This window comes from Pichia kudriavzevii, chromosome 1, assembly GCF_003054445.1.
Source record: "Pichia kudriavzevii chromosome 1, complete sequence".
Classification (NCBI taxonomy): Eukaryota; Fungi; Ascomycota; class Pichiomycetes; order Pichiales; family Pichiaceae; genus Pichia; species Pichia kudriavzevii.
Window position 1 is genome coordinate 1057279 of NC_042506.1, and position 25661 is coordinate 1082939.

A 25661-nucleotide genomic window follows, 5' to 3' on the forward strand; every position below is an offset into this window, starting at 1 on the left:
GTGTTAGAGAGGATACATTAAAATCATGCTGGCGCTAAGCAACATCAAGTCCTGATAACAATGACCTGCTCTTTGATAGCACAAAATAGACGAAAATATAGACTACAAACATGTGGAATAAGATCCCATCAATAATAGTAGTGATTGATATGCATGAATAGATGCAGCTGGAATTACGTAATCCTAGGGAACGTAACGGAGCCCTTGTTGGATAAAACATCGACCAAAAAGAAAACTTTTTCGTTCAACGTTTTTTTTTTTTTCTGACATCAAAAATAAATGAAAACACTTACTCCATTGGCTTTAATACATAAATACGAGCTATAGCAACAGCTAGAGTGGAGATTATGAAATCAGAGGTGGATATATATTCATCTGTAACACAGAAACAACTTGAAAAGAAAAACAAGTCCAAGGATTTTCCCGAATCGGTTAAAAATGAAAAAAAGAGTAAGAAAGTGGTACATGACTTGTTTGTTCAAGGAACAAATGATTCTTCTATAGTCTCCAAAAGATCAGTCGAGATATTGTATGCTGACAAGGTAGATGAGAACCCAAAACATTTTTTCCAATATTTCGTCAAAAAGTCACCACGTCGTACACCCGTCATCAATAGAGGGTATTGGATTCGGATGAAATCTATTCGTATGGCAATTGACAAAATTGTAAAGCAACAACCGCATGGCCAGAGAATAAATATAATTAACCTAGGTTGTGGTTATGACCCACTACCGTTTCAATTACTCGATGATGAAAAGAATTATGATGTTAAATTATTCTGTATTGATGTTGATTTCCCCGAGTTGATTGGCTATAAATCCCAAATGATTCGCATGGCACCGGAACTTACATCTTTAATTGGTGAAGAATATGACCAAAAAACTAATGCACCAGGTGTCACAATAAGGACTGATAGATATGCTACTATGGGATGTGATTTGACAGATAAGAAGTTGTATATTCAGCAATTAGACTCATTTATGGCCAATGATACTGCAACTACCAATATCTTCGTTGCAGAAGTCTCTCTAGCATATATGACACCAACTACCGCAAATCCTATAATTGAGACCTCATCAATGTTCAACAATTCTCATTTTCTTATTTTAGAGCAACTCATGCCTTCGGGGGAAAACCATCCATTTGCCAAACGGATGATCAATCACTTTAAAAAAATGGAGGCACCGTTACAGTGTGTACACACATATCCAACGATTGAAGACCAAATATCAAGATTCAAATCTTTAGGATACAATGAAGTCAATGCGAGAGATTTATTGGGTTGTTGGGAACTAGTTCCGCCAAAGTTAAGAATCAGAGTTGAACAAGTGGAAGCATTTGATGAATGGGAGGAGTTTATATTTTTTGGACAACATTATATTAATTTGCATGCCACCAATCAACGTGGAGTTGAAGTTTACCCATTTCAATATAAGCCATTATATCAGAACCTTTCCGTTACTAATTCGAAGTATTATTTTGAAATACAACAAGAAGTTCCTCATATTCAAAGAAAGTTCCATTCCTGTTTTGAGCTAGGCGAAGCCAAGTTTCTAACCTCAGGTACAAACCAAGCCAGACTGGCAGATACCGTTTCTCTGATGAGTTGCGTTCACCCGGTGCACACTCCAAGCACCTTTAAAGCACGTGTAAGTGCTGCAAGCATTACTGTTAATAATCGTGCCTTTTTGATAGGTGGACGCAGAGTGCCTGGAATGGGTATAGATGAAGTCTGGGAATTTCTACAAAACGGTGAGAGATATGAATGGAGGCAAAGAAATCCCATGAATGAAGGGAGAGTCAAGCATACTGTAACACAGTATGAGGATGGTGTATTGGTATATGGTGGATCCGATGGCAACCAATTTTCATGGTACGATATCAAATCTGATGAATGGATTGCGTTGGATGGTCATAGTGAATTTCATGGCCTGGAGAGTGCAAAGTTGATTAACTGTAATAACGACATATTCCTTCTAGGCGGCAAGTATCATATCTGTGACTCTGAATCTCGCTTTGAGTTCAACTCTACCGTTTACAGGGTAGAAATAGATTTGAGGTGTAGGTCGTTCAGATTGGAAAGTGTTATGAAGCATGAAACGTTAGCTAGGTATGGATTTGGTGTTTTCTGGACTGGTAGCCAGGTTCTACTTATTGGAGGGGTCGGTAAAAAATTGTACAACCAAAACGACACCATTGTTGAACTCGATCTTAAAAAGAGGACGGTCAGATCAGTACCTCTTGATGACAAAACATGGGAACAAAATTCGATTATTATTGGTTCCGATGTTGTATCTGTTGATAAACAGGCATGGCTAGTATGTGGTGGTGCTGTGTGTTACGGATTTGGATCGGTTTGGGGCAAGATAATGGGCATAGGTATTGGTGCTGAGCCTACTAAAAGACTCGAAGTCTAAAACACTGGTGTGAGTTTGGATATCCTTTCACGGACTGTTTATGAAATATTATATATGTGCTATATTTATATAATTGTTGATTATGTTCAATTAAGTTTAGCAAAATCATGAAGTGAAATTGGTATAAGGTGTAATAAGAAAATAGCATTCTCAGTATGAGGATGAATAATGAATAATTTGAAATGTCCATTCTATGAACAAAGTAAATTTAGTAAAAATAAATGAAATTTGATTATTTGTCGTTATTGTCATAATCTAAAACACAACCTTTGGAGGCATCAGAGACCAATTGTACATATTTGTATAAGGTACCTCTCTTATATTTCAACTCTGGCCTCTTCCATTGTCTTCTTCTTTCGGCAAGTTCTTCTTCGGATACAAGAACATCAATAGCATTTTTATCAGCATCAATGACAATTTTATCACCATCCCTAACTAAGCCAATTGGACCGCCTTCGAAAGCTTCTGGAACAATATGGCCGATTAAGAAACCGTGAGAACCGCCAGAGAATCTACCATCAGTCAATAATGCACAATCTTTACCTAAGCCGTAACCCATTAATGCAGAAGATGGCTTCAACATTTCAGGCATACCTGGTCCACCCTTTGGACCTTGATATCTGATAACAACAACGGTTTTTTCGCCCTTTTTGATTTCACCTTTTTCCAATGCTGTAATGAAATCTTCTTCTCTATCATAACACTTTGCTTTACCTTCAAATCTAGTACCTTCTTTGCCGGTAATCTTGGCAACGGAACCCTCTGGAGCCAAAGAACCTTTCAAAATTTGTAAGTGGCCAGTTGCTTTGATAGGATTAGAAACAGGTCTCATAATATCTTGGTTTTCGGATAAACCAGGTAACTCATCAAGATTCTCCTTCATGGTTTTACCTGTAGCGGTCAGTGTAGAACCATCAAGGAAGCCTTCCTTTAGCAAAAACTTCATAATAGCTGGAGTACCTCCCACTTTACCTAAATCAGCCATGACGTGTTTACCAGAAGGTTTGAAATCACCAAGCAATGGAGTTTCGTCGGATAATTTTTGGAAATCATCGATGGTTAGTTTGATGTTAGCAGAATGTGCAATAGCAATCAAATGTAAGACGGCATTGGTAGAGCCACCAACAGCAATAGTGTACCTAATCGCATTTTCAAATGCGGATCTAGTCATAATATCTCTTGGTTTGATATCTTTTTCAATTAAGTTCTTAATTGCTAAACCAACATTAGAACATTCTTGCTTTTTCAATTCCGAAACTGCTGGAGATGATGAAGAAAATGGCAGTGACATACCCAAGACTTCTGAGGCTGAAGCTAAAGTATTGGCAGTGTACATACCACCGCAGGCACCTGGACCAGGACATGCGTGTCTAATGACATCTGATCTTTGTTCTTCGGAGAATTCTCCAGAAAGAAATTGACCGTAAGATTGGAAGGCAGAAACGACGTCTAACTGTTTTGGAACACCAGAACAAGTGCCAGATCCTGGTAAGATAGTACCACCATAGACCATTATAGAAGGTCTGTTGTGTCTAGCGAATGCCATTAGAACACCAGGCATGTTTTTATCACAACCAGGAATACCAATGTTAGCATCGTAGTGTTGACCCATGACAATTGTCTCAAAAGAGTCAGCAATAATCTCACGGGATTGAAGGGAGTATCTCATACCAGAGGTACCCATTGAAATACCATCCGAAATACCGATAGTGTTGAAACGCATTCCTTTTAAGCCTGCTTTTTCAACAGAATCTGCACATGCCTTATTTAAATCCATCAAGTGCATATTACAAGGGTTTCCAGACCACCAGCAAGAACCAACACCAACCTGTGCCTTACTGAAATCCTCGTCCTTGAAACCAGTTGCATACAACATGGCTTGGGATGCACCGTTGGATTTAGGTTCAGTAATGATGGAAGAATACTTATTAAACTTCTTTGCCGCTCTTGCAGCAGATGAAAACGCTCTTCTTTGTCTAAGGATGCTCATTGTCTATGTTCTTCTACTAAATACAAGAAGTGTCTGAAAGAGAAGCCAAGAGAAAAGGACATTATTTAATCCCTTCAAAATCAACACTGAAAAAAAAAAGAGTCATGAGAGGTGAGAAAAAGCTAGTGAAAATGGAAAACTCGCCGGTACCGGCTGTTACTGTTGTGGTTTGAATACTTTTGGCAATTAACTACCCATAACAAAACTAAACAAGTATATAAAGAGTTTGAGCCCCCCATCTAGTTCCAAACTTCAACAGTAGGATCTCTATAATTTGCCCCATTACCAGGTCCAACAGATTCCCCATATAAAAGTGCATTTTTAAGGGCACATTCGCATACCTTTTGTGTGCGAACAGCTACCCCATTTGGACCTTCGATATCGTAATTTCCAAACAGGTAAGTGCCAAAGGTGTACACGCCCAATGCATAATTCAAAACATTCTTTAAGACAAACATTTCAATTTTATTATTACCTTCTCCAATAATAATACCCATATGATCCTTGTAATAAGGAAGACTATTTTCATTTTCCTGAACACCAGTTGACGCAACATCCCAAAAAGAAATACCCTGAGCAACAATGACGGAAGATGGTGCATTCCCATTATTTGAGCATACATCAGCCGCAGAAATACCAAGGTCGAGTGGACCGGTAAGAAGCTCAACACGGTAAATACCGTCTTCCTTGACTAACAATGAAAACACGGGCCTATAAATATCATTATGGCACGCATTCTCCTTGATCAGCACATTCGGGAATCCTACCCACATCTGTAAGCGCTTGTGTTCAACATCATTCAGAGCCTGAATCACTTGTCTAGGAACAGGATAAAACGGCGTGCCGCCTCTGATAAAAGCTTCTTCATTCTTAGCATTTGCTGAGAATTTAACATTGTCCTGTACTTTGATACACTTACCAGAATCAAGAGAACATTTAACAATCACCAACGGATCCAAGGTGTATGCAAAATGGATGTATCCTCTACTGCTCTTCGAATCGCCAATATTAATGCCATCAAAAAAGGGGACCCAATTTTTGTCCACTGATAGTTTCTTGGAAATACTACTACCAACATTCTTAAATTTCAAAATAGGATGCTCTAATTCAGGACCCTTTGGAGCTCTAAATGGAGAGACAGCAAACATGTTTCTCTTACCATCCGCTGTCATCATATTAAATACGATAACTGGTTCGGAATCATATTCACCTTCTTTATATAAAATCTTTGGGTCATTTGGTCCGAGTGTTCCCCGGCCAGGTTTCCCAGAGATTGGGATATTCAGAATCGATGGGAACCTTAGAGAGATCCTTTCTAAGTGTCTTTCCTCATTACTCTTTGCATACTCTTTGATTGCACTGTCAATTTCTTTTTCTGATAATTGTGTATACCTTATTCTTCTTCCTTTGACTTCTTCCCAATTATTGTTGAATAATTGTAATCTTAAGAACGAAACCAAAGGCTCTTCCCTATCATTTGGTGCATACACAATGGTGGAGACAACCATGTGTAACTGCTCATCCGGCAACCAAGTGGAAGATCCTGATTTTTTATACCAGTGGGATATATCACTGAGAAAAGTTCCGTCATTTGCCCTGGGATCAACTGCTTTGACCAAGTTTGCGTATCTTGAATTTAATAGCCATTTACGGACTTCAATCAAATCATCGTCTAGGGAAAGAGGCTCTGAGTATACAATCTTCCTATCATCGGATGTAGGATTATACGTGGTGTCTTTGCAGGTCAAATCGGCATAATAATCTTGATTCGTTTTGAGAAACTGGGTACCAAGAAATCCAACAAGGTTGGACGATGGTGTGTATTCTCTATCCATTAGCTTGTTGGTTAAGATGTCTATTTTCTCATTTTCAACCTTCGAACTATCAGAAAGCTGAGAATCCTCATTAATTGGCTTCATGTTCATTTTGTTCAACGCCTTGTTGACTTTCTTGATGTCTATAACATCGGGTTGGTCAAAATCGCCCGAGTCGGGATTAAATTCCGCCTTCAAGTTGTTGTTGCCTTCGTATATACTATTCTGTTTTGGATTTAGAATCGAATCGATATATTCGTTCTTCTCCTCAGCTGTAATTTCGCCTGACCATTTTTCAATTTGAGAAACAGGCCAGAAATGGTAAGCCAGTGCAATAAGAGAAACAAAAACCACGTATCGGATTAGTCTACGAGTATTAAGTATAGCCATCACAGTGGTTCGGTAAAGGTTGCTCTGTTTTGTCTATAACAAAGATCAAATCAACTTATGAATATAAGTGAAGTGTTTATACAAATACAAAATTTCCGAAAAGGATACGAAAATGTGGAAATCTTCGCTCAAGGTGTCATTGCATCTACATAATATTTACAAAAAACACATTTTTCTCTCACGTGCAACTTGTAAAACATGTGCACATTGGATTGGGGCCAGATTACTGGAAACGTTTGTCCATATACTTGAGGCCGGCATAGCTATCTAATTTAAACGTATAGGTATAACTTCGAAACTTCCAAGGCCTAAATAAAGAGACTATAGAAAATCCCATCATGTTTGGTCACGTGCCTTATTTCAAAGAGGCACTTCAAAAGGAGGGCATTCTGAGAAAAAACCTGATGATAGTACACTTCTGTGGAGAAACATGGTGTCTTTGTCGACTGTGTATTCTCTGAATCACCAAACTTTGGATCTTGCTCTCCAGCCGTTGCTATGTCCCAGAAAAGTACACTTTCAGAGGCATCTTTTAGCCCAAGAGAGACAGCTACAGCGCCCCTCGAAGATGATGTCATGGCTGCCAACACTGCAAACCCTTACTTCACCAAACCATACTACCCAGCAACTATAGGAAACCCGTTAGGCGTGTCAATACCTGTAACACGCAGCTCCTGTTTGCCCCGTAATAAGAAAGTGCTCGTTGCAAACAAAAATGTAGAGAATAACGCCGTTGCCGTCGAAAAGCCGTCTAGAAAATGCTACATATCGGAGATGAAAGACGTTGTTTCGGGTGATGTGCAACATGTGAAAGACATGACACACAAGCGGATACTACAAAAAGATACACGCAAAGCAGGTCCCCAAACAAGGCATAATGTAGGAAGAGGTAGTGATCTTGAGAAGGTTTTTGACCCTCTTCCAAATGTACCACCCCCATCATTGGCAGGCGCAAATAACACCAACTCATCAAGAGTAAATGTCCCTATTTCAACAGACATTATTGACAGCCTCCAAAGCAGCAATCAACCGAGTCCTATAGCCCCTCAATTAATTCGTAGTGGGGTGCATTATATAACCAGTGAAGAAAGAGCGCAAAGGGACAGACAGGTTGTACATGCGTTGAATGTGATTTCACAATCAATGGAACCAGCAGTTCGAACTGTAGACGCTGTGAGAGAGCATATCTTGAAATGCTGTCACCCTGAAGAAGGTGCCAAGCCAACTAAGGTCCAAGAACTTGTCAGTTTCCTGTTGGGCATCCCATTTGCAGTTGTACGGTGTCTTTGGAACTTTGTAGCACTCCAGGCATACTTGATATTCAACTTAACACTAATTTTTGGGCTTTTTTTGGGGTTTCCAATTCATCTGGGGTTGTTTATCATTGGTATGTTTTTATTTTGGCTAAAGATCATATATGATGTCATTCAGGATATCATGCATAGGGATGATCCTTTATACCAATCGAACTTGTCTGCAGATGCTACAGTAGGTACTTTATTGAGTGCATCAGTGGCAATTTACTATACCTATAGTGAACAACGACAGAAAACTTTTGGTGTAGTGTGGGCAAATGATAATCCTAAATAGTATGTGCTGGTGGCATGTACGTCATTTTCAAAGTTGCTAGTTAATTAACGTGTGTAGTAGAAATCGCTTACATGTTTTTTTTTCCGGATATAAAACATCAACGGTTCAGAATTTACGTGTTTTTTTTCTTTGTATTTAAATCCGATATCAGTAAATTGACCAACATGTCTACAGATGGTAAAGAAAAAAACGGTGACATCGAAGGTGAAAACTCCCCTGTGGAACATTCCACTCCAGCGGTGAGAAAGGAAAGTCTTTTTGATGAAACAAATAGTGCCGAGGAAGTTGATTTTCCTAAAGATTTACCTGGATCCCAGTCAATCACGCAAACCGCAAATTCATATCGTGAAACAGACTCCGACTCCTATTCTGATACATCTGATAACGACGATTTGGAAGAAGAAGATAGTGAAGTGGAAGATGAAAATGACAATGACAACGCCTATAGGGATGTGAAGACTAACAGTTCTAAAACTGAACATCCTTTTAGAGATACTGCGGAAGCTACTGAAAAGAACCACTGTCCGACTGACGAAGATATCCCCGGGTATAAGCAAATTGTCAGTTTATTCAGAAAGAAACAGCTTAATGGAATGTCCAAAATCTTAAAATCTATTGATCAGCAGCTACCTCGTGACTTCAGGGAATACAAACATGCTGTAGCTGCGAGAGAAAAGAGGGCAGAACGCTTGATTAGCAGACTTATAAAAGAGAACCTGGAACTCAAAAGGAAAATTGGTACATACAAAAAGGGAGGAAGAAAAATCATCAATGATAGCATACCTGACAATTCCTATCCTGTACAACATACCAGGCTAAGTAATCCTAATATATTCAGCACCATCATATCCTCTACTACAGAAGCTGATTACGAGAGGTGCTCAACCATCATCAGCATGTTGGAACTGCTGACTGGAGTGAGATGTTTGGTCTTAAAGGAAACGGCAAATGATATACAATTCACTTTAGAACAAAGAGGAGAGTCTAAATTTCATTACTACCAGCTACTCATCGAAAAATCGGGTAATTCAGATATCACCTATATCCCTATCTGGAGCAAACCTGACCATTTTTCAGGAGATTGGGACGAGAATGTAAATGCAGTGAAGAAGTCATTGAGAAGCTACTTGCAGTCTGAGTTTAAATTTCCTCCAAATGCAATTTTGAAATTTCAAAACGAATTGAGCGTCTACCTAAACTAACTGTTCATTCTATAAATTATTCTGTACAATATTATCTAATGTATATTTTTATAAGCTCAAATTATAAGAGCCATCTTTATTTAAAGAAACTTTAATGCTTTTGAGAAATTCTGTTTTGTCTGCAATAGACTTGTGATTCTTTTTGGCAGCTTTGAATACCTTGTAAAGAGAAGTGGTGTGTTTGGTATATTTGGAAAGATCAATTTTTTCCTCCTCCTCCTCCTCCTTCTTATCTTCTTTCTTTGGCTCTTCCTTTGGTTTCTCGTTCTTCACCGGTTTCTTATACTGAAACTGTGGGTGCTGTTGTTTCTTGGTCTTCTTACCCTTGTATAATGCACCTTCATATTTTTCAGCTTCAGTGATACAACTGGTGTGATAGTTGTGGTCATTACCTTGAAACGTAGTGTTGCAATCGATACAAGTGAAATATGCACCACGGCAAGAGCGTTGGTGCTGAGGAAGTCTTTTTTTAATAACAGTGTCGTTACAAACTTCACAAGAAAACGAAACCATCTAAGCTACTTGTTTAAGGATATGTATGGAAATTTTACCTTTAGAAGATTATAACACTTTTATAAAGATGAAAAAAAAAATAGTAGGAAGTGGTGAAAAATTTCTCATGCTTCAAAATATATCTTACCTAATCCGTGATTTACAAAACTTATATTTGAGCAAATATTAACCTATTAACAAGTACACCAAAGAGTAAACTATCACCATTTATTTTCACTCTCACCGGGTAGCCTTTCAACTCTCTTTGGCTCCCAATCTTCATGCTCTTCCAGCAACCCTTGCAACTTATAATATTCATCTTTTATGTCGACTTTTCTTCTGTTATTGATCATGCTTAACGCGTCCTCTTCGTTCATTTCCTTAACTTTCTCATCTCTCCTTTCATATCTTAAGGCGGTGAAATTACTTAAAAGTACCGATCCCAGCGCAATCGACAGCATCATAGGTAACCCGAAATAGAGAAAACTGTTCTTCTTGACTAGCTTTTGATACCTCCCCACAAACGACTTCTCATACGCTTCTCTTTCCCTTTTTCCCATAAATGTCTTACTGTCAAACATAATGGCCACTGGTGTCAAGTGTATGCTCTGTAGTTAACATAAACAATACCAGCACGGACAATGGACGCCTCCGATAATTAAATGGGATCCAACTCTGTAGGTAGCGAGCAAAATTCAACCTGAATTTTGTAATTATACGGAGAAAACAAGCCCAAATTTAGAACGAGTAATTTATGTGTTCCCTGGAATGACATGCGGAAATAATTTATTATGATGATAAAATTATTACATGAGTATACAGACTATTTGGGTAATATGGTTATTCTTTAAACCACTTTTAGAACTCTTTCAAATAACGTAGAAACTGAAACACCTTCAAGGTTATCAAGTATGCCATCAAACGCAGTTGAATGGAGTCCAACTCTGTCATTAAATGCACCATCACCATCTGAATTTTTCCTTGAACTTACCGAAATTGTAGTTGCACGGTTGATTGTTCTTGCGTTATCCAACAAACTAGAGACAATCCAATTTTCTTCTTGTTCCTTGGAGGATTTGACTAATAACTCATTTCGTGTTGATGTTCCAAATCCAATTTCGCCAATATTCGACTTGATATCAATGATAATCCATTTTCCCCAAGCTGGAGACCACTCAGCACCAACTATTGGTTCACTCGAGTTATAACACCATTTGCAGTCGATTGTTGACTTTTTATCGGAAATATTCCATAGGGTAACCTTCGATTTTACGGAACCCTTGGAATTCATATACTTTCCGACTACCATAAGTTCATCAGTGGTGTTCTCTTCCAAGTCTGTGCTATCTTCATCATTGATATCGCGTTTGCTTCTTGGTACAAGCCTGACGAATGATCCACCATAACCTGACTTCCCACCTTCTCCGCTTAATAATAACCCAAATATCACCCTATTCTTCAAAATGTCAACAACACATAAATGTGTACGTGCTTGAATAACTAAAAGCTTTCCATTGGATGTGAAATCAATTGACTGGAGATGATTATCTTGTAAATGCATATCAATGTATCTCTTCTGTGCATCTTTTGGCTTGGAAATTGTAACTTTTTCTTCAGATTTACCATCAATTGAAGCGTGTGTGTGGAATCTTGAAGCATGAATTGCAGGCTCGATCGTATGTATTGGTTCAAAAGTGTTGACATCAAGCAGGATGACCTTACCATTTCTACCAACTGCAATCATTGAACCGTCTGAAGACCAAGAACACAATGTGCCTTCAGAGTTTATGATATTTGTGGCATTTTCGGCTTTTTTAGATGGGGCTGTTGAGTTGTTAAATTCAGATCCACTTGAATAGAATTTTCTCAAAGACCAGATTCCTTGTGAATTTGGTCTCCATAGTTTCACATTACCACAAACATCAGCAGTTAAAAGCGCTTCACCACCGAAATAAGCATCAGGAGCTGGATTGATTGACGTGATTTGAAATTCGTCATGTGGACGTAACATTTTAGTTTGTAATGACCAAGAATCAGATACAGCCAACTTATCGTTTTGTTGATTGCCACCACTATTTCTCCAGAATCTTAGTGTCTCCCAACGCTCTATTGATGGATTTGTAATGTCTTCTGCTTCACCTCTAATTTCAACATCACAAGTGACTAACCAATCCTTCGAATTTGTTTTGGCACATTTGATGAATTCAAATCCGACAACCATTGGATCACTGATTTTATTTTCAATACCAACTTTACCATATTGTTGGATCGCAGGAGCAACTGCTAGATTATCTATTTGTGTGTTATGTAAGTAATCGTAAATTTGTAAATGTCTGCCAGCCGGTAAATATAAGTGATTGCTTGATGGATGAATCCTAAATCCAAGTTTGTAGTCATGTTTAATCTTTGTAAACTGCTTTGACTTGTTGAAAGAACTAACGTCACGTTGGATGTTCTTGAATAGCTGATTATTTTTATTCAAACCAGAATAAATATGAGGAGTGTTTATATCCAATTTAGATAACAAATCAGTTGTACCTAACACAATATACTGGAAATCATTATCGATAACGTTTAAGGACAATCCTACTAAGGAGGGAACTGAATAATTAATCTGGATATCTTCAATAACACCATTTAATCTAGGTAGAAACTGTTGCTTTTCCGTGATAATATTCCAATAAACCAGAACCTTTTCGCTACCACCTGTTAATAGGTATGATTGATCATGATTGAAAGTTAAAGCTTTAACAGGTTCTATATGCCATTTTAAAGTTCTCTGTGTTGGTTTGGATGATAACAAATCGAATAAAAGAATCACTGGCCCATGAGAAGTACCTATTGCTAACAACGGATCAGTTTGATCAGTTGATACGGCAATTTTCACAATTTGAGAGCCACTGGTATTATAAGTCGTTTGAAAAGATGTCAATTCTGCAGTATTTTCATCATCAAACGTAAAAACTTGAACAGCACCTGAACTATTTGAAAATGCCAAATTTTTCAAATTGCTGGAAACTGCATACTGCTGAATATTCTCATACACTTTATAGGTTCTCAAGATTTCATTCTTATCGAGATCATAAGAAACTATAGCATACTGTTTTTTGGCTTTCAGTAAAAGATTGACAACTGTTTCACTTTTTTCCTGGAAATTTATAATCTTCACAATATCAAACATTTTCTCAGACAAGCTTAAAGAGAGGGAAATTGTAGAAACAAGTGGGATTTTCACATTGTCGTACCAGTTGATAATGAAGACCTTGGAATGTGTAGCAACATAAATGAGGTTATTGTTGATTGGAGAAATACAAGTATCCACTATATTGCTGAAAGTCAAGCCAGGTATCTCATGAAAGGTTCTAATTGCTAGTCTCGATTGAATAAAATAGATGGTTATATGATTATTAAAAAAAGTAATGGAATAGTGACCGTCGGTGGAAAGCCTGTTCAAATGAGGAATCAACTGTCCACCAGATGTAAGTGAGACATTATATTCGTCGGGCATGGTTCGAAGCAAGCTATTTGGTTGTTCTGAATGGCTTTTTCTTTATTCTGACAGTGACAACTATTAAATTAAAACACATTCAAACTGAAAATATCTGAAAAATTTTTGTGCAGTAGGTTTCCCAAATTGGCGATGCGAAGAAATTTAAATTTTACTGGAAAAATTTTCCCCCGTAGAATCAGATTCATTCAAGTAGTGCCTTTGCTTACCTTAACATGTAATTGTCTTGCACATACCCTGAGACAATATTTAGACTTATCCCCATCAGTAACACGCCACAATGATTATTCCAGTCAGATGTTTTTCCTGTGGTAAGGTCGTTGGTGACAAATGGGAAACCTACCTCTCATATCTAGAGGATGACCACATGAGTGAGGGTGACGCCCTTGACAGACTCAAGTTGAAGAGATACTGTTGTAGAAGAATGGTGTTAACCCATGTTGACTTGATTGAAAAGTTCTTGAAATACAATCCATTGGAGAAGAAGGAAATTGTTGATGAAGAACGTGCTTACTAAGAACTGACATCTTGTGAAGCCATAAAGGCCATCGCCAACCCCCATATATCACATGTACAATACCAGACAGAAAGAGAGGTCAAAGCGCCCATTTGATTTAGTTGAATCAGCAAAAACATGTATACATATATATATTTATATATATATATGTATGTGTGTATGTATGTATACTGATATTAACATTTATAGGACATTTGCACGGTTTACTTGTGTATCGTTTATTTTTTATAACTAAAAGAATACATTTTGCGAAGGCTTCAACAAATAGGAACTATATTACAAATTTGCAATCATTCAGGCTGCAATGATATGGCGTTGGTATGGACCACAGAATCATGGCAAGATAAACTTTTAAAAAAAATAGTTACTTGTTGCAACTTCAAAAGTGAGAAATCAAAATGAGTAACTGAAATCGTGAAGTTTATCTTTCGATACTCAGCTTCTTTCTTTAATATATAGACGTAAGCTCTCCCACTACGAGACAACGCATAATGGAAAGTGTATTCCGGCAATTTCACAACTATGACTTTACCAAGAGCGCCTCTTTTCAGAGCACTCTCGAACAGGTTTACCAACAGTATCTTATCGTTCTCTCTGATAAGGATTTGGAAGTGAAACAAGATATTAGCAATGGGGTTTTCAATCCAGAGCGTATCCCTGAAGCGGACAGGCTACAATTACAACTTCAGACCAAGATTTTTGTCTTTTGTTCAGAAACTGATCATATTCTAGAGCTTGGCGAGTACGAGCAATGGCTACAAAAGACGGAAATGCCGGATACAAATATAGAAAAACAGGTCGAAGACTCACAGATGGAAGATATGCAAGATCCGAATATTGTGGAAGGCGATGACCAATCGGAGTACACGTCCAATTACCAGGCTGTTGTGGACATGATTGTCCATAATAAACCTATTCCTGGAATAAAACAAATTCCTTCAACGGTCCTTGACCCAGCCGAAGCTTCAGAAAGCACCCTCCAACAACGCAAAAAACCTTGGGAAACTAAATAAGCGTGAACGAACATATGTACTTTATGCAATACCAAAGTAAATGTCCCGTTGTGTAGAATTCATCCAATATTGAGAGGCAGGAATAATAATAAATTTATCGCTAATTTAAGTTTGTGAAAAGCACAACATACCTTTCATGAAATTGCTCAATACAATACGAATACTGATACAGTTGTCGCCATGGATGCCTTTAAGGAAAGTGTGTATGGCCTTTTGGGGGAAGAGGAGGAGGAGGGCCTCTTTGGGAAAGATACGTTTGTTTTGTCACCAGAGGATCTAGAGATTCTAAACAACGATGTTCAGAGGCAGATACTTGATGAAGAGGAGGATTTATTTGATGACTCCCATGAAGAGGAGAAAATTCAAAAATCTACGGGTGAGCAGCATAAATTGAAACTAGGAGGATCCAGAGAAGATCCAGAAGAGGTAAAGGGTAGTAAAAGATTTAAGAGTGTTGATCCTGATGCAGAGTATGACCAGACGCATTTCCTTTACGACCCGCCAACAAAATATAAAAACCGTTTCATACTGTTTCTTACACCACTTCTGGTAGTTGCATTACTCTCTTGGTATGTGTACGATAAGTTCAATGATCAACCGATAAGTCCAATGATGTCGCATAAATTGTATGTCTTGGAGCAAGATGTCTCTTCACTGAAACATTTGACAATGTTGAAGGATCGGGTAACTAATTTGGAAAAGCAATTATCTGAATTGAGGGAATCATTTCAAAGTTATAATACGCTCGTGCCGAAGAATCACTGTTTAAGTAATGAGAAAATTGAATCTATACATACAACCCAAGATCAATACCCAGCTTCGATACAAGCTGTAGCACCATTGCCAATTGGATCATCCTCATCGCTTGCCTCTCCTTTGCATCCTTCTTTATCTTTGTTGCAACAACCGCATTCTTTGAAATACTACAATGTTATCCCGAAATGTCAGTTACATAGGTATTTGACTACCTTTCCACCGCTTCCAAGGCGCCGAAAGAGCGTTTTATCAAGGATAATCCATGGATTTCCTGATTTTTTGAAAAGGTCGATTAATCCGCCGTCGACAAACACAATTGATGGTATAAAACTGCTAAGTTCCACGAACAATCCACGTAATGTATTATCCGAATCCGCAGCGTTTTGGCAAAATCCAATGTCAGAACCTATCTATTTTACAATTACTATACCAGATCCCATTCACGTTCATGAAGTAGGCATTTACCATTCACGGCAGCCACCAATAGCCACCAAATCACGTTGGTTTAAGGCTGCACCCCAAAATGTTGAACTATTAATACGCCCGGTACCTTCAGATTATGAGAATGTTTTGAGTATTTTCTCTCATTTAAACCAGGACATAAAATTGAATCTAAAGATAAAGAACGAAAAAGATGCCAAAGGCTGGATTCGTGCAGGATCAATGAAGTACGACATCCATCAAAATCGAGCATATCAACCATTTGTATGGTCAACTGAGACCCGAGACGCGTTGTCTGGTTTCTACATACAGAACATCATGTTCGTCATATACACTAATTGGGGAGACGAAATGCTTGCTTTGGATACAGTAAGAGTTTATGAAGCTGTGGAGAGAGACTCAGATTCTGGGGTCGACGATTCGGAGGTGCCTTATTTGGGAGAAATGTAAATTATGTTTAATAGTGTGTAAACTAAACTGAACCATTGAAATTAGTGATCAGAATTTTGACTAAGCGAGGACAGGATTCATGATTTTGGACGTTTAATATCCAAAGATGCTTATCATTACTCTTGAAATAATTCCATTAGCAACGAAGCAATGAAGTTTGAACCAGTTATAACGTCCTTTTTGGACACAGATCTCTATAAGCTTACTATGCAAGCAGCAATTCACAGAAATCATCCAGGGGTGTCTTGTAAGTTCCTATTGACAAACAGAACACCTGACAAAAAATTGAATAGAGAAGGGTATGAGTGGTTATGCCTACAAATCGCCTCCCTTGGAGAACTGAAATTTACAGAGGAAGAAATCGAATATTTGAAGGGTAAATTGGGATACCTAGGTTCCGATCATTTTCAATGGCTACGTACTGTTAAGTTAAGGCCAGATACGGAGGTAACAATTGTTCCAGAGGTCACCGATGGTATGTACGATTTGACAATTACTGCATATGGAGACTGGGAAACTGTTACATTATATGAAATACCTATATTATCGCTTTTAAGTGAAGCTTACTTCCGTTATGTTGATACTAAGTGGACCATCAATGGTGAACTTGTTGCTGAGTATGTCAATGGGATAGCAAAGACCGAAAATCTCAACATCGTATATGCTCAAGCAGCTCATAAGACAAAGTCACTATCAGAATCAAACTGTAAGTTTTCTGAATTTGGTACCAGACGTAGACGTTCATTTCAGGTCCAAGATGCGGTCATGCGTGGTATTGTATCGGTTCCAAATTCTACATGTGTGGGTACCTCAAATGTATTATTTGCTATGAGGTATGGCCTAGAACCAGTGGGTACTATTGGCCATGAATGGATGATGGGTATTGGAGCAATCACGGGAGATTATACCCATGCAAATAAGAAGGCAATGGAGGAATACGTAAACACTGTGGGACATCAACATGCAGGATTAGCGCTCACTGATACTTATGGTACTCCTAATTATTTAAAACAATTCGATGAGCCTTATGTTGGTTGGTATGTAGGTGTTCGACAAGACAGTGGAAACCCTGAAGAATATGCAAGTACCATTGCAGATTGGTATAGGGAGAAAGGATACAATGATAAGGTGATTTGTTTCAGTGACTCATTAAATGTGGAAAAATGTAAGCATTTGAAGAAAGTTTGCAATGAGATTGGTATTGGATGTATTTTTGGAATAGGCACTAATTTAACCAATGACTTTGACACAAAGCCGCTCAATATTGTGATGAAACTAGTTGAATGTGGTGAAGGTCATGCAATCAAGATAAGTGATAATATTGCCAAGAATATGGGTGATGAAAGAACCGTATTCAGGGTGAAGAAAGAATTAGGCTATATTGAAAAAGAATGGGACGAAGGCGATGAATCAAATAGGTGGTAAGTATGCCCTCATTGGTTTCTGTACTTTTGTAATTGTGTTTAACTGTGACTTGTTATTTTATAAGCAAACTTTCATGTACCAAACTGATACTATGTTATAACTGGGTTAAATGAGTGAAATAGTTAAAGAAGTATATGCGTTTATAACGGGAAGTTGTAAAAAAGGAGGTAAAAAAACAGATATTATTATTATAATTATAGCTATTAGATGATTAGTTTTTTCTTTGAAATACCTTTAGAAATCTATTCTATTTTTACATTGATAAAAGAGGAGGGGATGAAAGGAGAGTGTTGGATGAAGAAAAACAATTTAAGAAGAAGTGAATCAACAACACATCACTTTTGCAAAACATCCTTTATCGGATTCGTCATCCTTCTGTGGACTGTTTTTGGCATGATCTTTGCTGTATTGATGGTTTGGTAAGTTAGGTAACGGTTTAGCATCCTCGCCTCCAAGTGAAGATAAATTAGGAGTATGCTGCTCTTGCAACAGTGGTTGAGGGTTTTGTTTTTGTTGAGACAATGGTGATGATATTGGCTGTGTAGCAGAATTCTGATGAGGTATTTGTTGTGAAGAATATTGTTGTTGATGTGATTGTGACTGTTGTTGTTGATACTGTTGCTGGTGTTGTAACTGTTGCTGGTGTTGCTGTTGGTGTAACTGTTGCTGTAATTGTTGATTTTGGATGTGTTTATTAGCACGTTTTCTCTTTTCACCTGGAGGGTTTGGATGGCCATAACCATGCAAATTAGGTTTTTTATTGATTGCTAAATCCCAACCTCTACCACCGTTCAAATCCATCCAATCATAATGACCATCGGCCACCTGACCTATTTCGGGCAAAACAGATAGTAACAACTGCCTGTAATGTTCGTAATCTGGTTCAGCATCAAATTGCAAATTTCTAACACTCTCTAAATATCTACCAAATTGAATTGGTAAGCCATTACACAATTCATTGATTGGAGTAGTTCTCTTTTTTTCACCAATTTTTTCATATTTTTGTTTATTGGTTGGTGCTTTTAAACCTTGCCAAGGCAATTGACCTTTCAAAAAGTAGAAAAAGACGTGACCTAAAGCTTCTAAATCATCCCTTCTTGATTGCTCTCTACCAAGATGGGTATTAACAGACATGTATCTGGCAGTACCGCTCAAGGATTTCTTTTCTCTATAAGGGATATGTTGCTTAGTTCTAGGGTCTCTATATTGCTTGGCCATACCGAAATCAACCAAATGAACTGAGTTTTCATCTGGTAAACCTTGTCTTCCAATCAAGAAATTATCTGGTTTGATATCTCTATAAATCAAATCATTTTGATGGACTCTTTCAATCAAGGTGATCATTTGAACAGCAACCTGAACCACAGTTTTAACTGAAAATTTTCTACCACACCAATCAAATAGATCTTCCAGGGAAGGACCCAATAAATCAATCACCAGAATATTGTGTAAACCTTCTTGGCCAAAATAATAGGCATTAGGAATACCTTTGCAGCCACTCAAATGCTTATAAGTTCTATACTCATCTCTTAGTTGTGGGGCCTCTGCCTTTCTAGGTTCGAATTTAATGGCGACGGGAATGCCGTTGATCAAGTTGGTACCTTCAAATATAACACCAAACGAACCTTCACCTATTTTTTTACCAATTTTGTAATGTAATCCGACAACTTGGGATGAAGAATTGCTGCTATTTACACCACCACCTTGGCCGCCCTGGGTTTGAAGCTGATTTGAGGAAGGGTTTTGGGACTGGTGCGGAGGTATCGAGGATTGATTCTGCGAGTACTGTGGTACGTTTGAAACATTTGTATTGGACTGATAATTCAAAGTACTCATGTTGTTTGAGGCAGCAATGGCAGCAGCAGCAACGGCGGGAGACTGCTGGTGTCTAGACATTAGCAAAGTGGAATGGGGCCCGTTTTACTAGAAGAGGGAACAGTCCAAAATAAATAGACCTGTCTCAAATTGACAATGTATTGATATTGATGCTGGTGTTGATTTTCTCTTGTGCTGCAAAATGGGCGATCTCGGGTGTTGCTGTGATTTTTACTCATCCTCGTAAACAACAGATGCGAGCGCGAAAAGGTAAATATAGTAAAAAAGGCAGCATCTTGTGCAAGGAGGGGCAGGGAAAAGAACGAACAAGATGTGCTTGGAATAACATGGAGAATGATCCCCCCCTTGTGGTGCACGGGTTTGTGATGTTTTCTTTGGGTGGGAAGTGAGACACCACCACATGCCAGGGGAGGGGAAGGGGGGAGTAACTGAGAGGTCTATGAAGAGCACCGTGGAGAAGGGGGACAAGGAGGGACAAGGAGGGATATAGAGACACGGGGATCGGTAGATAGGTCTGGTATGGTGATGAAGACTATAGCGTGTGTAGCCTGCAAGAGACGCAAAGTGAGATGTGACTCGTCCAAACAGGTTCCCTGCAGTAACTGTGTACGATATGGGAAGCACTGCATTGCCAGCGATGATAGACGTAGTTTACGGCCAACATACCAGGAGTTGGAGACCTTAAGAGAGAGAGTCAAGCAGCTGGAGAGACACGTACAAGAGCTGAATTCAGATGTTCTCATTCAGCGAGAGGAAGTTATGCAAGAAGCCAGTCCGGTTTATCCAAAGCCTAGGAGTTTCCAGAGTTTGTATAGGCACAAGGTGAACATCTATGGTCCTCCAAGTATATTTGATGAGGATGGAGAAGATGGCGAAAGAGAGGGGGAGAATCTAGATGACGAAGAGGGGGGAGATGGTGCCGAGAATAATATGAAGAAGAGAAAAATGGATATGTATAAGAATGAGAGACTGGGGTATCTAGGAGAGAATGTTGATACCATCAGTGATTGCAGCAGTGAGAGGAGTATTAGTAAGCGGAACAATTTGTCTAAGATTGTTTTAGTCAGTCCAGTCAACAAGCTAAACAAGGATCCAAAGGTGATACAGTTTGTCAAGACTTTCTTTCAGTGGTTCTACCCTGATTTACACATGTTTATTCCAAGGGAAACGTTTTTAGTTGAGTTTTATCATCCAAGAAGAGAACAGGTTTATTGTAATATTGCGTTAGTATATGCAATCTGTGCCATTGCAGGCGGAGGCGATGGATATTACGAGGTTGCGAGGAAACAGATGGAGAAGCCGTCCAGTGCAGTCATTGGTATCCAGGGGAACATATTACTTGGATTATACGAGCTAAGGAAGGGGGACCGAAGGAAGGCATGGCTATCGGTTGGTCTGGGTCTACGTATTGGATTGGAGAGTGGGTTCCATTTAAAGTTGGAGAGGGCAAACAAGTTAATGGTACTATTTAGGAGCCGGATATATTGGGGGTGTTTTATAATTGATCACCTAATGAGTTTCCTCCTTGGACGTCCCCCAATGTTGAGGATTGAGGAGTCAAGTATCGAGGAGAGTGAGAAGGTTCCTGATTTAGAATGGATCAAGGAGTTCAACTTTGCCGGCAAGGGTATATTAGATGTCAGTGCTACATTAAGGGCTATAGTTTCATTGATCATCATTGTAGACGAATGGATCCTTGGTAGGTGTGAGGACGTTGAACTTATAAATGGCCATCTACAACGATGGAGAAACGAGTTGAGTGAAGAGATGCAATGGGATGAGGGTAAGCTGAAATCTAAGGCCTATCATCCACCAGACGTTGTACATATTATGTACTACTATATGGTATTTATTGGTATCAATCGTCTATATGGGGAAGGTGAGTTTCTTGATAACGCCATTAATGAAGGAGTACTGGTTATACAAACCCATATTGAGGCTCATGGAATTATGAGATGTACATTGCTTATGCATTGTTTGGCACGAACCATCCTTAAGGTGCGTCCTGGCCATTCTCTCTGTGTAGGAATTCTCGAGGAGAGGGTACCAAACACGGGTGCTGACCATGATGCTGGTGTTAATGCACTCTCCTCTATAGGAGTTGGTCGTGGTGGTGGTGATGATGATGCCCAGAACGCTGTCTACAATGTTACACAGAATGGCAATTACAACATGCAAACTGGAGATACGCATACCAACCACTTCCTCGATATGGAGCTTGACTTATCGGACACAGCCGACTCCGATATGAATATGATTCTCGACATCGAGAGGTGGTTTACTCTTCTCCCAGAGTGACGCACAATGAGAACAAAGATAGAAAACAACAGTAACTGTTACTATTATAACAACTATATCAATTATGACAGCTACAACAACTGCGGAATTTCCAAAATTGTCCAAAAGCACAATTCAACAGATACCCAAAACAAGGGGGCCATTGGCATCCCCCTTTTCTTCTCCCACGCACCTGCCCGAATTGGCCATTTCAGTTTGCCCCCTCTCTGTTTGCGAATTGCACGTCACAAGTGACATCATGCGCGTGCAGCATGATTCACAGAGAAGAATCATTCCGCCTACATCCATTGCCAATTAAGGAGACATGTGTTTAAATAGAGAGGAACCCCCCCCCCCCCCATTTAAAAGTTGAAATTGTGAAAATGGAATAAGTATAGAAGAAAATCTTCAACAGATAGGAGCAATTCCAACTTAACAATAAAGATTCCTTTCAAACGCTTTGCCACTGAATTGATCCCCCGTGCCATGTCAGCTCCATCAACTGCTACTCAGAATTTGAAAAATTTAAAAGCTGCTGCGCCACAGTCGGTAGTTGGTGCTGATCATGCGCCACATGTCAATCCAAATTACCCATTTACTTTGTCCAAGAACTCGAGCTTGGGAGACTACTTGCAGGCCAACCGGTTGAACACTGAGAAGCTCAACAAGTCCCATCCGGAAATCTTGCCATTATCCGGCCAAGGACAGCAACCGCATACTCTTTGGATTGGTTGCTCAGATTCCAGAATTAACGAATGCCAGGCTTTGGGATGTTTACCTGGTGAAATCTTCACTTTGAGAAACATTGCCAATGTCATTTCTTCTACGGATATCTCATCAATGTCTGCGCTGCAATTTGCAATTGAAGTTCTAAAAGTGAAGAAAATCATTGTATGTGGACACACCGACTGTGGTGGCGTTTGGGCCTCGCTTTCAAACAAAAAGGCGGGTGGTGTCTTGGACACATGGTTGTCTGCAGTGAGACACGTTAGAGCCCAGCATTTGGACGAATTGAGAGAAATTGAAGACATTAATGATAAGTGTAGACGCCTTGTGGAGTTGAACATTCTCAACTCCATCAACACCATCAAGAAGAACCCTTCATTTGTTGAATACCATGCAAGGGGCGACATTGAACTGTATGCTCTCATCTATGACGTGAAAACTGGTTACTTGAACGAAATCCCTCTTGAAGACGACACATATGCCGAAGTGTTCCATTTACATGACAACGACGGCGAACCAGTTCACTAGTCACTCACCGTGAAACTTCTCTGTATAATAAATACAATACAAAATACATGTTATCTTTTCTATATATTCCTTCAGTTAAACTGTATATTAGCATTATGAAATCGAAAATTAAAAAAATACTAGAATTCAATATCGTCCATGTCGAAACTGTAAGTGTCTCTCGTGACACCAGTCAAAATCCACCATTTGCTGAACTTTTCTCTCTTTGTTCTGGTGAATCCTATTTTACGGAATATGCCTATATCGAACTCCTCAAAGTTAAACAATTCGACTTCTGCTTTCCTCACACCACTCTTAAACATCATGCCCAGAAGATCTTTCAATAGCTCGGCTTTGATGTACACCCTTCTAACTGCAAACCCGACAATTTTGACCTCCTTTCCCGGCGTGGTTGCTAAAAATGCAACAGGAACATCTCTGTAGTTGATGCAGTATGTATTCTCCTTGACTTGCTTCACCAAGTCACGGTCTTCTTTTCTAGGCTTGTTGACATTCTTAACGCTGGCATATTGTTTGATGTCACATCCAAAGTACTGTTCAGCGTTTTCGGCAACCTTCTTGCTCTCCTTCTCCAATGGGGCACTCACAATCCTCAACCATGTGAATGAAATTGCAATGAACAACAACACCTGAAAAAATAGTATAAAGAGATCGTCTAAGAAATAACCATTCTTCAACAAAGAAAATGGGTCTTTCATGGTATAAGGATTGAAATATTCTCCGATCCGATTATAAGATACTGCACTTAACAGTAAGAAAAAAAGGGACATGAAGAACCTTGACCTAAAGATGAACTTTATCATATCGGATTTGCGTTTCAAAATATAATCCATTTGCAAATTCAATACGGCTTCACATTCTTCAGGTTTGATGAACTGGGCATGTATTTTCGATTCACTAGTATCTGGTAATGGAGCATCCAAATGTGCATCCACTTGCTTGACAACTTGCTTAATCTCCGTTTTCTTTTCTTTTTTTGGCTCCTTCTTTGGCTCCTTCTTCAAATTCCTCCTTGGCGCTTCTTCTTTCTTTTGTGGGACACTACTTGTGGGTGGCAATCCTAATCTCTCCAAAATTTCATCACCATTCTCTGGTTTGTTGAACTTTTTCCCGGAATACAACGCTTCCGCTAATGTAGGTGGGCGCTCTGGATAAATACCTCTGTTTTGCATCTTGATTACTGAGAAACTAACCCGATCTCAAAACACAGTCAAAACCCGTAGAAAACAGCCTGAACACCTAAAACCTGAAACTGGGAAACGTCGGTGAAATATTTCATGTCAAGCCTCCAACCGATCTCCTTCCCTCAAAATCACATACCGCGCAATTTCTAGCTTCTAATAAATACCCACGTGCACGTGCATTTGAAACAGTCGATTCGGTCAACACTACTTTTCGAACGAGTTACTTTTAAACCAAAGACTTCTTAGACAACCTTTGAGTCCTCTAAAAGTATATAGCAGAATTTGAAATTGAAAAATAACAAATTTACAAAAAAAAAGTTGAGTAAGATCTCTTTGTAAAGCGTGTCATCCTTATGCAGGGGCCATGCTAATCTTCTCTGTATTTTTTTGTTTGACCATGTGTCCCAAAGGACATCATTCTAATTTTTCCTAGAATATCAGTAAAGAAAGTCACGTGACTTGAGCAAGGTTTTACTCTTTTTAGAAAAGTTAGATAAGTAGGTGTTATTTATAAGGAATCTTTTTGTCAACTTAGTTATGGAAATATCCACTTTAAAAATCAAAAGGTCTTTTGATTCAAATCTCCAGATTTGCTCTAAATTAGTAAATTAAATTTATCCGAACTTTATGTTGATTTTTTATTTGGTATTTTTACATCAATAAATGTCTCTTTGCCTTTATGCTAATACTGTATTTGCAACTTTCTGTGGGTCGTATTTAGAACTAAGAAAGTTGAACTTTGACCATCAAGTATATGCTAACAGTATTATCCAAAAAGAAAAAGAAATCACGTAAAGGAGTTAAACCCAAATTGCATTAGCTGGGAGTTTCCCAGTATTTTGTTCCTTTTAAAAACTAGTAAGTTATAGTTTATTTACAACTAAGTTTCAATGTTCCACAAAACATGAACCGACTATCATAACAAGTTTTAATTGAAAAAAAAGAAAGGAATCTTTAGCTTATTTTTGTTTAATGGTTTTAGTCTGAGCGGTGAGAAGCTATGCTTATAAGCTTCATGGAACTTCGACCAAGTAAACTTACTAAAATTGTGGCTTGATACTCAGACAAAACTCAATCTTGAAAGACTATTTCTGGTATCCAAAAA

The 25661-nt window shown here is 38.7% G+C and overlaps 16 protein-coding genes across 16 annotated transcripts; 9 read left to right on the top strand and 7 right to left on the bottom strand.

Annotated features, from left to right (window-relative positions):
- Positions 1 to 347: 347 nt before the first annotated feature.
- Positions 348 to 2417, top strand: C5L36_0A04790 (uncharacterized protein; the record flags this gene model as incomplete). The annotated part of the gene is made up of 1 exon (XM_029463499.1): positions 348 to 2417. The coding sequence occupies one exon, from the start codon at positions 348 to 350 to the stop codon at positions 2415 to 2417; it is 2070 nt and encodes a 689-aa protein (XP_029319359.1).
- A 232-nt stretch (positions 2418 to 2649) lies between these two features.
- On the bottom strand, positions 2650 to 4407 carry C5L36_0A04800 (uncharacterized protein; the record flags this gene model as incomplete). Its single annotated transcript, XM_029463500.1, has 1 exon — positions 2650 to 4407. The coding sequence occupies one exon, from the start codon at positions 4405 to 4407 to the stop codon at positions 2650 to 2652; it is 1758 nt and encodes a 585-aa protein (XP_029319360.1).
- Positions 4408 to 4646: 239 nt separating this feature from the next.
- Positions 4647 to 6611, bottom strand: C5L36_0A04810 (uncharacterized protein; the record flags this gene model as incomplete). The annotated part of the gene is made up of 1 exon (XM_029463501.1): positions 4647 to 6611. The coding sequence occupies one exon, from the start codon at positions 6609 to 6611 to the stop codon at positions 4647 to 4649; it is 1965 nt and encodes a 654-aa protein (XP_029319361.1).
- Positions 6612 to 7109: 498 nt separating this feature from the next.
- Positions 7110 to 8201, top strand: C5L36_0A04820 (uncharacterized protein; the record flags this gene model as incomplete). The annotated part of the gene is made up of 1 exon (XM_029463502.1): positions 7110 to 8201. One exon carries the CDS (start codon positions 7110 to 7112, stop codon positions 8199 to 8201), a length of 1092 nt encoding a protein of 363 aa, XP_029319362.1.
- A 71-nt stretch (positions 8202 to 8272) lies between these two features.
- On the top strand, positions 8273 to 9403 carry C5L36_0A04830 (uncharacterized protein; the record flags this gene model as incomplete). Its single annotated transcript, XM_029463503.1, has 1 exon — positions 8273 to 9403. One exon carries the CDS (start codon positions 8273 to 8275, stop codon positions 9401 to 9403), a length of 1131 nt encoding a protein of 376 aa, XP_029319363.1.
- A 48-nt stretch (positions 9404 to 9451) lies between these two features.
- Positions 9452 to 9916, bottom strand: C5L36_0A04840 (uncharacterized protein; the record flags this gene model as incomplete). The annotated part of the gene is made up of 1 exon (XM_029463504.1): positions 9452 to 9916. One exon carries the CDS (start codon positions 9914 to 9916, stop codon positions 9452 to 9454), a length of 465 nt encoding a protein of 154 aa, XP_029319364.1.
- Positions 9917 to 10116: 200 nt separating this feature from the next.
- On the bottom strand, positions 10117 to 10476 carry C5L36_0A04850 (uncharacterized protein; the record flags this gene model as incomplete). Its single annotated transcript, XM_029463505.1, has 1 exon — positions 10117 to 10476. The coding sequence occupies one exon, from the start codon at positions 10474 to 10476 to the stop codon at positions 10117 to 10119; it is 360 nt and encodes a 119-aa protein (XP_029319365.1).
- Positions 10477 to 10742: 266 nt separating this feature from the next.
- C5L36_0A04860 (uncharacterized protein) lies at positions 10743 to 13403 on the bottom strand (the record flags this gene model as incomplete). Its single annotated transcript, XM_029463506.1, has 1 exon — positions 10743 to 13403. The coding sequence occupies one exon, from the start codon at positions 13401 to 13403 to the stop codon at positions 10743 to 10745; it is 2661 nt and encodes an 886-aa protein (XP_029319366.1).
- A 280-nt stretch (positions 13404 to 13683) lies between these two features.
- C5L36_0A04870 (uncharacterized protein) lies at positions 13684 to 13920 on the top strand (the record flags this gene model as incomplete). The annotated part of the gene is made up of 1 exon (XM_029463507.1): positions 13684 to 13920. One exon carries the CDS (start codon positions 13684 to 13686, stop codon positions 13918 to 13920), a length of 237 nt encoding a protein of 78 aa, XP_029319367.1.
- A 491-nt stretch (positions 13921 to 14411) lies between these two features.
- Positions 14412 to 14933, top strand: C5L36_0A04880 (uncharacterized protein; the record flags this gene model as incomplete). The annotated part of the gene is made up of 1 exon (XM_029463508.1): positions 14412 to 14933. One exon carries the CDS (start codon positions 14412 to 14414, stop codon positions 14931 to 14933), a length of 522 nt encoding a protein of 173 aa, XP_029319368.1.
- Positions 14934 to 15113: 180 nt separating this feature from the next.
- On the top strand, positions 15114 to 16580 carry C5L36_0A04890 (uncharacterized protein; the record flags this gene model as incomplete). The annotated part of the gene is made up of 1 exon (XM_029463509.1): positions 15114 to 16580. The coding sequence occupies one exon, from the start codon at positions 15114 to 15116 to the stop codon at positions 16578 to 16580; it is 1467 nt and encodes a 488-aa protein (XP_029319369.1).
- Positions 16581 to 16730: 150 nt separating this feature from the next.
- Positions 16731 to 18005, top strand: C5L36_0A04900 (uncharacterized protein; the record flags this gene model as incomplete). The annotated part of the gene is made up of 1 exon (XM_029463510.1): positions 16731 to 18005. The coding sequence occupies one exon, from the start codon at positions 16731 to 16733 to the stop codon at positions 18003 to 18005; it is 1275 nt and encodes a 424-aa protein (XP_029319370.1).
- Positions 18006 to 18329: 324 nt separating this feature from the next.
- On the bottom strand, positions 18330 to 19901 carry C5L36_0A04910 (uncharacterized protein; the record flags this gene model as incomplete). The annotated part of the gene is made up of 1 exon (XM_029463511.1): positions 18330 to 19901. The coding sequence occupies one exon, from the start codon at positions 19899 to 19901 to the stop codon at positions 18330 to 18332; it is 1572 nt and encodes a 523-aa protein (XP_029319371.1).
- Positions 19902 to 20360: 459 nt separating this feature from the next.
- C5L36_0A04920 (uncharacterized protein) lies at positions 20361 to 22139 on the top strand (the record flags this gene model as incomplete). Its single annotated transcript, XM_029463512.1, has 1 exon — positions 20361 to 22139. One exon carries the CDS (start codon positions 20361 to 20363, stop codon positions 22137 to 22139), a length of 1779 nt encoding a protein of 592 aa, XP_029319372.1.
- Positions 22140 to 22604: 465 nt separating this feature from the next.
- C5L36_0A04930 (uncharacterized protein) lies at positions 22605 to 23372 on the top strand (the record flags this gene model as incomplete). Its single annotated transcript, XM_029463513.1, has 1 exon — positions 22605 to 23372. The coding sequence occupies one exon, from the start codon at positions 22605 to 22607 to the stop codon at positions 23370 to 23372; it is 768 nt and encodes a 255-aa protein (XP_029319373.1).
- A 119-nt stretch (positions 23373 to 23491) lies between these two features.
- C5L36_0A04940 (uncharacterized protein) lies at positions 23492 to 24544 on the bottom strand (the record flags this gene model as incomplete). The annotated part of the gene is made up of 1 exon (XM_029463514.1): positions 23492 to 24544. One exon carries the CDS (start codon positions 24542 to 24544, stop codon positions 23492 to 23494), a length of 1053 nt encoding a protein of 350 aa, XP_029319374.1.
- Positions 24545 to 25661: the final 1117 nt, after the last annotated feature.